Genomic DNA, 11,542 nt, shown 5'->3' on the forward strand with positions numbered 1-11,542 from the left:
TCACTGTCTTTAGGCATACTTTGTGACTGAATTTTGCTGGAATACCATTTCTGTAGCTTTTCAGAGACAGGATGAGATATCTGTATTACAGTATGTAATTTCTCCCATTCATTCACCTATGGTGTGCTGGCCTTTTAATACCAATAATATATTTAATCTAAAAAGATACAAAATATGATCAATAACTCAAATTGGATCCATCTTAAGTCTACACATATATAGAATATATAAATGTTCTGATTGTTGCCAACAGTATATTGAACTGTTATAGACACTGCACACGGTTGAAATGCTCTATTGCTATCTCGTGAGATTGCTCACATTTCAGTTGCTAGCCAGTGCTTTTGTAACAAAGTTACCAATACTGGCAAAGTACTGTTTACAGTGGTTATCTATGGCACAGCTTCCAACACAAACACAGAAAAAAAACCCTGAATCAAACACAGCCAATTTTGTCTTTAATAGCGACCATCTGCCATATACGACTACTAAAAACAATTCCCTCCGAGAGAAAAAGGCATGTTAAAAAACCCGTCTATAGTGGCCACCTGTCTACAAATGGCCACTTTTTTCGTCTCCCTTGGGTGGCTGCTATAGACAGTTTTAACTGTATAAAAATTTAAACAATTTTCCAATCCTGGGGACCTCATTCACCAAAAGTGCAATAATCGGCCAGTGGTGCTGTCAAGAGTCCCAAGTCATATTTGTATTAACCAAGGTGTGAGACTTGATTGGAAATTTGCTTTCCTTCGAAAGTTTCATCCAAACTGACTTCACTGTAACTTCTGAACTCTTTTCTATGTACTCTTTTCTCCATACACTCTAAAACGAGATTGATTCTCTCCCCCTCCCCCCCCCCCTCAAAAAAAAAAGAAGAAAACACAATGACCACCGACACCAAACCGTTCATTACATTACCTCCTTAATTTCATCAATTTGGTGAAATTTTACAAAGCCATTATGTGAATGTGCATGTAAATTGATAGTGGAAAACTAAACCCCAGCTTTTTCCCGGTAATGACGAGTTAGGATATTGAGACGTGAGCACACATTATATCAACGTAGTTTTGTGTCACAAATACTTGTACGTGTAATCTTTTATCTTCATAGCACTCCATTCAAATGCACAACACTGGTAACGCTGTGAGCATCTCATTACACAAGCTAGTCAATTGGAAACCTCCACTAAAATGAATTATACTGAGAATTATACGCTTTTAATACTCGGGGCTGGCTCTTCAGAATTTTCACTGATCTCCCAGAGGGTCCTGATATTAATACTACCCAACAGCATTGCCAGGAACTCGTCTTAACACCCCTGGGTGAAGACGGACATTATGGGCACATCTCATCCACAGATGTAGGCCCCATGTAGGACAGGAACCCTGGACACTGTCTGTGAGAGCCCAGATACTTGTCCACTACACTACACCACTGAACTCCTGCCATCCTATGTAATGTGAGTTCATCAGCATTGCTTCAACACACAGTCTCTCAGTAAATACGATGTTTGTTTATTTGTTTGTTTGTTTGTTTTTTCTGAGGGGACAATGCAAAGCCAGGATCTCTCTCAGTCTTTTTAGTAGGTGTTACCACAAGGCATGACATCAATCTATGTGACCTTATTTTTTTAAGAACAAACCTGGTAGTTATCCCAGTAATACCAGGGTCCTATTTCATAAAACTTGTTATCAGTAACAACTGCGATATTTCTATGACTAATTTGCTCTCGGCCAATCAGATGCAAGGATTTCAGTAGCTTGTAACAACTATCGAAACTTGTTATTGATAACAAGTTTTATGAAACAGGGCCCAGGTCAAGCCTTCCTGGTTCCATCAAGACACATGCTCTTGTACAAATGCATAGCGCAAAATTTGTGCAATGTTACTGACAATATATGTTGAGAAACAGATTCATGCTTCAAGAAAAGTTTAAAACCAGACTTTAGGAGACTGTCTGAATCCAACGCAAAGTTTCACAAGAATGTCCCCCTTTTGTCACGACCATGTAAAATGCAGGGTACCATGCTATGTGCCGGTATTATCCAGACACGAGTTGCATTAATTTTTCAGTACTTTCATTTCCCAACAACAATTCCAGTCAGAAGATATCCTCCGGTGCCACTCATGTTGATCATGGGATGAGTCCTGTCTGGTAGCACCTACATCAGAGCAAATAAAACAAATATGGCGTAATCAATCGGTGTCAGTGATATGATCCACTCTCAATGATTAATACAAGGCTACAGACAGAGTATTGCAGTCTTGATAATGGACAGCTATTCTCATTTATATTGAAAATGTAGACGTGAAATTTGTGCAGACTTGCACTTCCATAGGTATTTGGCTGAATACATGGCAATGCATCAAACCTCTTATGCAGTATCAAACAAAGCAATGTTACCTATAGTACTTCAAAATAGAAAGAGTTCTGTTCAAGAACATATAATACTACTGCCACATTTTTTTTTTTTTTTTTTTTGCCTCAAAAGTTTTCATCACTGACATGTGAGCACAGTGCAAATACGCACTTAAGATTCATGAATATGTGCATTTTGGCGTAGACCTTTCTTCTAAGTGGCAATCATTCGGCACGTAAATCATACACTTATGCATGTTTGAGGCATTATCAGTCCCAACAGTCGGCTACCAGGGGGTTCCTAATTTCTTAGGATACTAGAAGGGTACTCTTCATCAATTGCTTGACGCACTGAGCACAGAGTGATAGGGTAAGGATGATACCTGGTAATCCCTCAGCCAAGTTTCTGTCAGCCTGATGTTGATGACGCCACCTCGATCCCGCAGCTTGACGTAGCAATCCACCAAGGGCTGAACCAGAGGAGACAAAGCAGACGTGTAACATAAATACAAGGGACTTCCATCGTAACGAATACCTTGGCAAAATTGCTTTGTGGCAAGATCAAAACTGAACTTTGGGCAAGAAAAATTGCTTTCTTTTAGCAGGATTTTGTTGTATTTTCATTCTTTACTATGAGAGTCATCTGAAAAAAAAGAAGTATTTGATGCACTCTGACAGAATTCAAGATAAGATAGAAATTACGTTGTGCAGTAATTAACCCCCTGAAGACTAGTCCAGAGTATAACTCGGGCAGGTGCTCATGGAAAACGCGTGTCGCAGCAAAATCAGCTCATCCTCAACAGGTTAAATTAAAACTAGACACATCACATGATACTATATCAGGTTCATAGTCTGCATTATTCTATTGCCTTTTAGACATACAAACCAAGACAAAATTCTGACTGTACTACACTGTAACATTTTAGTGTAATAAAAAAACAACAGCAATGAAAAAGGAGGTACCGGTATTGATAATCAGATTTGTTCAATGTTACTTTTATTCTTTTTTGAGCTGCTAATGAAAAGTCACTGCTTTCATGTGCATCCAAATCGTCTATTGCATAGATCACACAAGGCCTTACAGTCATTATATAGCTCATGTTCCTACACTCAGAACCTAGTAACTCCACATACAAAGTGGTTATGATAGCACAAACTGAGAACTCACCTCTTTGAAGGGGGAGTACACAGCAAACGGTCTGGACAGGGCCAGGAAGTCAATGAGTGCCATCAGCAGTTCAGCAGGATGGAATTTGCAGACAAGCAAAAGCCTGGTGAAAAAAAAAAAAAAAAAATGCATACATGCACATAAGCTTAGAAAAAACAGACATTCACTGTTACTTGCAAAACACTTCTTGTTTAAAAGCAAAATGTAATCAATATCTATTGACTGTGTTTCCTTCTATTTTTAGGGGCATATTATCATGTTTTGAACTAAGCTCAATAAAATCTTAACAGTGCAATATATCCTTTATAATCCAGGAACTTACAAGCTTGCTCCAAATTTTACACATTTTGTGTGTGTGTGTGTGTGGGGGGGGGGGGGGTGTTTCATTAGCATGTACAAAGCAATCAAGAACAAATAAATATGTGACAGACTTTACACGAGTTGAACAAGAAAGAGGGCTAAATGTACGTTCTACTACCAATAATCCACAGAACACCCTAGAAGATGGGTTCTTAGAATATCCTCATTATAACCTCATTATTGTCTTGATGTGATAAGATTTTCATTTGTTGATACCCGTGACTGAAAGATCTTTTTCTTTAATATGGGATTTTCCTGCAGTGCGCTTAACTCCTTCTCTGCCAATGAGTCAAATGTGCACTAATTTCACACACATAATCTATGGTCAGAAAGAAACTGTGGCATACAGAGGGTTAATGCCCAATTGTGTAGATTGTACACCCGACAAATCATCCCTACATGATACCATTTCATCAAAATATACTTACGTGTCCATATCTCTCTTCAAAAGCAAGTCCTTCATTTTTGTCATGGCTTCAAGTCTTCTTCTCCTCCTTTCCAGCTTCATTTCGTCCTGAACCTATATAAAACATAGGGGAAGTGAAATTCAATTTGCAGCAGATTTCAAGAGAGTAAGGTATCAGTTTGCTTGCCTTGCTCCATTTGAAACCCTTGAGGAAATGATTGATTTAGTGGAGAAAAGATTCATTTTGTGTTGGAAAGCAAAGCATTGGCTTTTACAGTACATAAACAAGTGATTTATTCAATATTCACAACACTACCTCAAGAGTCTAAGAAATTTGGCTACTTCTACTCAGTATATTTGTTAGCCATGTTTATATGGATGTTACATAGCAAACTTGCAGTAACCATCATTTAGTATGACAGTATCACTTTCTTATTGAAGGAACTAAGGCATGAAGTCTCCTGAAAATTATGACATTACACATATCTTAACTTTGCTTTTAGTGTAGTGTTGACACAAGAAAACAAACAATAATAACAACACAAATAATTATAATTAATAAGTTTGGACTCGTATCAAGTTATTAAGGTTATGGACAGCTCAAAAGCAGAATTATTGTGATACTATTACATATGAAATCATGCATGCAGATTAAATTGATCTCCCCTTCACATGCTCACCTTACTTGTCAAGCACAGGACCAGCAAGGAATCAAAAGGGTTGAAAACTAAGAAGACAAACAAGTTCTACAAAATGTTTTTGTGTTTCATTGCTGAAGAATACCTCAAAGCAGATGAAACTCTGTTTAAAGTGTCAATCTCTATTTTTCTCAATCAAACTTCAAATTATAAATCATTCTCTGATTAACTTAGTGATACAATCTCTTCAAAAAATACCTACCCTGTGTGGATGGCTCTTCTTGGCTGATGATTCTGTCTTCACTCCATCATCCTTGTCTTCCGGTGAAGAGGAATTCTCATCATCCACTCCTTCACAGCTGGCGTCCATCATCCCCGCATCTTTTGACGATGCTGGAACGGAAGAACTGACTACATCCTCAGCAAGAGATGGCATCCTACCCTCAGCAGAGTCAACTTCTGCCTCATCCCTAGTCCTCTCTGCAGCATCTGTTTCCATAGCAACAGAGCCTGCTGCATCCTCATCATCATTTCTCACACCCGCAACACACTGTCCAGTCCTTTCCTCCTCTTCGGTGGTGTCCTTAAGGAGGTGTTGATACACGTCCTTGAGAGGAAACGTGTGCAAGACCTCTCTGGACTGCTTTGAAAAGTTGTATGCATTCAAGGCTGTGTGTGCTGGGAAGTCCTCTGAATGAAACTGCACAATGCTTCCAAGTCCTTTAAAGAGCATGAAAATAAAAACCATAAAATTAGATTAAACATACGAAGCACAAAATGATTATTATTTGACGGCTAAATCTGTAAAGAAAATATGGGGAACAAAATTATGAAAAAATAGAAATATTTGACAGATACATAACTTTTTCGCATTTGGCAAATTTCATTGTTTATAATTTCGTGAATGATGGTCTTTTAGTACCAAATTTAATGTGTCACCAAACTTTTGCCTGTCTCTGTTTTTTCATAATAGTTTAGTCTTGTGCAAAATCTTAAAAAAAAAAAAAAAAAAATTCAAGGAATGAAATCTGCTATCTTTGCTAAAGAAAGGAGGAATCTCTCCCATGAGTGACTCAAATTGACTGCTATCTAATTTACTCACCAGCTAATCTCTCTACAACTGCACCAACCAGCAGACCCTGGCAATGCTCAGCCATCATCACCTTGCTACCCGATTGGACGTTTGTGGCTGACAGAATCTGGGCTAGCGTGTCTATGCGAAGTTGTCTGCATAAAATCAAGTTCAGTGGAGTGGTGAGTGTATGTCAGAGGGCTGAACATAATCAATGCATGTCTGTCAGCTCTGCTTAGTTTTATAAACACATGAAATAAACATTAACAATACATACATCATGACTGACTGATCTTTCTTGAAATGCTTTTGTGGGATTAACACTTGCTGTGCTTAAAGGCATAATTTACCATTTGCAGAAAAAAACAAAAGAATGGCATTAGTGCTTTAGAAGTACAAACAACCACTGTAAAAATTTGAATCCATAAAATTGATATTAAGTATTGTTAAACACACTAAATGTGAAAAATAGTTATAATAAAAATATTTTCAGACTAAACCATTTACAGATTAAGTTTAATGAGAAAAATACTGATCTCTCCTTATATTTTAGGCTTTATTGCAAAAATTTCATATGTTGACGTTTTGTGATACAACAGACCTACATATGCATCAAATGTGATATCTTGATTTTTTTTTTTAAATCACTGCTCCCAAAGGTAAACAGGAACTTTAAATCATCAGGACAAAGTCGTGCTGAATTTGGACAACTTGGTGAATGCATCACAATTTCGTGTTTTGTTTTGTTTTGTTTTGTTGGGTTTTTTTTTTTAGATGAGGGCACTGGATATGGTTGGAATGAATGCTCTCCTCATTTGGTTTCATACAAACAGAGGATACCTCCTGCAAACGTACCCGAAGCGTGATATAGTGCATCATATGTGACACAAAGAGTAGTGTTGAACAACAAAAATCTGTTCATTACTACTCACTGATAAAAATGCTGCAGACAATCGCATAAATAAGAAAGTTTCATTGACGAACACTCACATATGTTTGGAAGGAGCTTTGTTGAAATATAGTTGACATAGAAGACGTGTGCTTGGTCGCAGAACAACAAATCTCATAATATGCCTGTGGAAAAAACATAAAAACAAACAAACATATATCATCTGATACATGTGCACAAACTCATATCATACCACACTCAGGACGATATTGGTCTCATTTCTGTGAAATATTTTTCTCACTACATACTACTGGTACCACAAAAAAGAGTCAGTGTACTGGAATTGGTACATTGTATCTAGAAGACATACATGTACAACACGTAGGTGCTTTGTAAACATTTAGTATATTGATGCACAAGAGTCTTTGTTGCTCACCTGAGTAGGGAGTAAGTCACTTATTTTGCATATTGGTGAAGCACCACAAAGCCATTGTCATGAACACCACACATTAAAAAGTATACAGTATTGTAATGACAATTATTTAACCCTATTCTAACTGGGGGGGGGGGGGGGGGGTCAAATTGACCCCCCCCCCCCTCGACGTTTCGCGCCACGATTCCGCAACGCGCAAAGATTTTGCCGCGTCGTTTCAAGACTTTTTTCATTGAAGTCTCCCGCATATTTTGAGACCAAATTTGCGACGTCCCGGTATACCATTCTGAAGTTATGCAATGTTTTGCATATGCATGTCAACCCGAAAACCGCTCAAATTCATGATTTCGTGTGCAAATCCAATGCAAACTGTGTTTTTTTGTTTAATTGATATAAATTAGATTATTTCAACTTTTAACCATTGAAATAAATCAATTCTAATGCAGATAAGCTTGAAAAAGTGCCTCCAACAAATTTTGGCAAAAAAACAATAGAAAACATAAGATCGAAAAAACAATAAAATACATAAGAAATTAACAAAACAATAAAAAACAAAAGAAAATGATTTTGATTGCACTATTTTTTTACAAGAAAATTGTTTGATGTGTCTTGAGGAACTCTGACACAAAAATTTAATAATCCTTCAGTCTTTTTGATGGAGTTATAGGTGATAATATGATTTCATGCATTAATTTGCATAATTAATTTATTAAAAAATATGAAATCAACATTTTTCTATTGTATGACCATGTAATCTTGTAGTTGACATCCGGCTCTATGTTCAGGCAAAATTTTGTGGCGATCGTGCGATCGGCGGCCGAGATCTGAAGGGGGGGTCAAATTGACCCCCCCCCAGTAAAAACTTGGTCTCAAATAGCCCAGTTAGAATAGGGTTAAACAATAAACTTTTGGAAATGTTCACATCAAGAGACTCCCAATTCCATAAAATGCAGTTGTCACAGAGCTTTCCCAAAATTCAAAGCGCAGTTGCTGTGACCACAAGAAGGAAAATTATAGAATGCACGATACATCATGCCTTTTAAATCACAACAAAAGTTGAACTCAAATGAACTGGCTCTCAAGAATGGTGAAGAAACTGTATATTATGGGTACTCACTTATCTTGCTTCTTCTTCAAATACTTTGCCTTTGAGAAAACTGTTCTCTCATTGAAACTGGAACTATTTTCAACAAGATGATCGATGATTTCCTGAAAACAAATAAAGAGTGCGTACAATGACCAGTACATCAAGCAAATGAAAATCAAAGAGTAATATGCTGCTACACTGGTACACTTCATAGTATTGAACTTGTTGAGGACGGGCTGATTTTGCTACAACACGGATTTCCCATAGACACCTGCCTGAGTATACTCCAGACATGTCTTCCACAGGTTAAAGACAAACATCAATAACAACCATTATAATGCAATACACTCTACTGTGACATAAAAACAATTCATTACAAGGTATTTCAAATTATATTACTTTCCTCATTGCAATCCTATTGTAAGTTTACAATGAACATAACATGTTATCGATATTCTCCCTCATACTCTCTTTACGTTGTAAGTGTCAAGGCACATTTCCTGTTTCATAATCAAAATACTTTATCCTATCAACAATATGCATAGTGTTCTTTCATTCGTCTATATTCTTACCTGACCAGTTTTCCCTTGCTCCTTCAAGTTTGTGATGTCTTCTTTGCCAAGCTTCTGTGAAGTCATGTCATCAACAATAGCCCTGTTGTCTGCTCCTCCTTCATCTGGCATAAAAATCAACAGGAAGCAAACACACATATATATGGACATTTAAAATTTGAGACACAAAACACAAGACACAAGACACAATATAAAAATAAACAAACATCAGACGTCACTCAAAGTACTGTAGCAATACATGTTATACTTTTATCACATTGGAGTATATTGATCAGGGCTCTCACTTAACTTTTTTCCTTGGTTACCAGCCGGGCAACCTAAAGATTTTTTTAGGTTGCCAAATGGCAGTTTAGGTTGTTCATTATGTGCAGTGGTATACATAATGAACAGATTATAAATCCACATATCATGTTTGTCAACAAAAAACTGAGCAGTCAGCAGAAATTTTTGTTTTGTTATGCTTTTCATTTATTCTAACTGAGAACCATCTAAGTTTAACATGAGCATGTCATTCTCTATGTGTTAGTGCACAAATCTGGGTGCATGTATGAAAGTAAAGATCTACTGATATGTGAACAATTTATTCTTACCTATTTTTCCGGCAATGTCATGTGACTCTTTTTCACCCGATACTGGCACCAACCCACGACCCTGGAGTTCCCATGATGATCCATAGGGATGGCCAATGATGGGGTCCAAGGCAAAGTGTCGTTTGTCAAGGAAGACTTTGCTGCAAACATATTGTAGACATTTTAAGAGCATTTTACCACTGCTCATCAATTAAAATTCAAAGGATAAGATTAGTCTGACAGTTAGCATTCTTCTATGCATCATAAAAAAAGTAAAGTAATGAAGACATATCAGCACTAATGTACTTTCATATCCATGTAGATATCTCAAATTCCACTTCACTAAATTGCACCAAAATCATAAGATATACTTAATAGCTTATTTATAATTGCTAACATGAATATGAAACAAATTGGTAGTTGAAAACCGTCAATATCAATGTCAACTTTCACGTCCTTGGTAAAAACAAACTCACTCTTTGCGAGAGATCGCAGCACACACTGCTTGCACAATCTAAAACTGAAGTTAGCTGTCCAATATCATGCCAACGGGCACTCCATGTGGGAACTAAAAATCAATGTGCAATGAATGACTGAAGCAAGTTAAAGGAAGTGCGTTATTGAGTAATACAAATACAGATGTACTCCTATCCATCTGTCCTTCTCTCTGTCTGTGTCTGAGAACTGCATTTCTCATCCCACTTCTTGCAACTTGCCATTTTGGCATAAATTCATTCCTGGTAACTTGAAATATTCATCACATAATATTAGACCGCTAACTTCAGATTTCGATTGTGCAAGCAGCTATGTTTGCCATAATCACTTGCGAAGAGCAAGATGTTTTGTTTTGAGCAGTGACATGAAAGTCAACGTCGATATCATCAACGCTTCCTACGACTACCGTCATCATCGTAACCCCGTCGCGGAGCGCTGTAATTTGTCCGTATGGGGTCGCTGCTGCGGTAACTGTCATCCACGACCAATTTGTGTTTCAAATGTACACGACTGATCAGAAATACAATGGAAGTTATCCATTACATTCTGTGATTTTGGTGCAATTTGGATTTCTGAAATCCGAGATATCCAGATTACATTAGCACCAACAAGAGTCTATTACACACAAGTCATTTTGTTAAACTTTTACTACAAGTAAATTTAGGTTGTGGTCACTATCCAGTATCCGTAAGTTTACCATGAGCAGCACAATATTATGCATATGGGACTAAGAGAAGCACAAGGCTGGGGGAGAGTACTCGAATGTTACTCACTTTTTTCGTAATACTTTGTACACTTTCATGTTTTTCCCCTTCTGAAGTATGACATTGGCACCTTCGGTTATAGTATCCCGGTTATCCATGTTTCATATGAATGATCTTCTTCAATACACCGTCCCACCAATCAATTTCTATGACTTTTATTTTATGAGCCACATAGCACGCACGACTTGATTACCGCAGCTCATGCTGCTAGTGCATGCTTGCGCACCTCTGACGCACGCCCCGTCGTCGCGTCCAGAACCAGCGCGGGCTACTGCAGCGGCTGCACCCGTCCTGATGCCCCTCAAGCTGCTCGCGGTACTCGGTAGCACTCATTAGAATATTGCGGGATTGTACTTCTCAGGGGTGAAACGTTTCAGTTGAGATGGGGTTCGAAGTTTCCAACGTATTTTGATGATGATTTTTCGAGATAATGACAAACCTGGAACCTGTTGTTGAATATGAAAAAGCATATAATTATATGAGGAATTCACAGTTTATTTAGATACGAATAGTTTTGGAATGGCTGCACATCAAAACAATTAAAAGCGATCCTTATTAAAGGTTGGACTCACCTTACATATGTATATTCACTTTGTTTTACTGTTTTTTTTTTATACCCTACCTTTTATTAGAATCGCTTTGTTTTACTATGTTATGTATCTCATCCATTTCAAAGCAGATTTTCATCAAATAAACTCTGAATTCCTTGTAGAATTGTACGCTTTTTAAC

The 11,542-nt window shown here is 37.4% G+C and overlaps 1 protein-coding gene across 1 annotated transcript; it reads right to left on the reverse strand.

The window, feature by feature from the left end:
• Nucleotides 1–830: 830 nt before the first annotated feature.
• LOC140231658 (tRNA (adenine(58)-N(1))-methyltransferase non-catalytic subunit TRM6-like) lies at nt 831–10,997 on the reverse strand. Its single transcript, XM_072311814.1, has 11 exons — nt 10,822–10,997; nt 9,575–9,714; nt 8,985–9,088; nt 8,443–8,534; nt 6,994–7,077; nt 6,034–6,158; nt 5,194–5,651; nt 4,316–4,407; nt 3,528–3,630; nt 2,743–2,829; nt 831–2,162 (listed from the first exon to the last, which is right to left on the reverse strand). Exons 1-11 carry the CDS (start codon nt 10,908–10,910, stop codon nt 2,079–2,081), a joined length of 1,458 nt encoding a protein of 485 aa, XP_072167915.1. The 5' UTR covers nt 10,911–10,997; the 3' UTR covers nt 831–2,078.
• Between the last annotated feature and the right edge of the window lie 545 nt (nt 10,998–11,542).

Source organism: Diadema setosum, chromosome 1, assembly GCF_964275005.1.
Source record: "Diadema setosum chromosome 1, eeDiaSeto1, whole genome shotgun sequence".
NCBI lineage: Eukaryota > Metazoa > Echinodermata > Echinoidea > Diadematoida > Diadematidae > Diadema > Diadema setosum.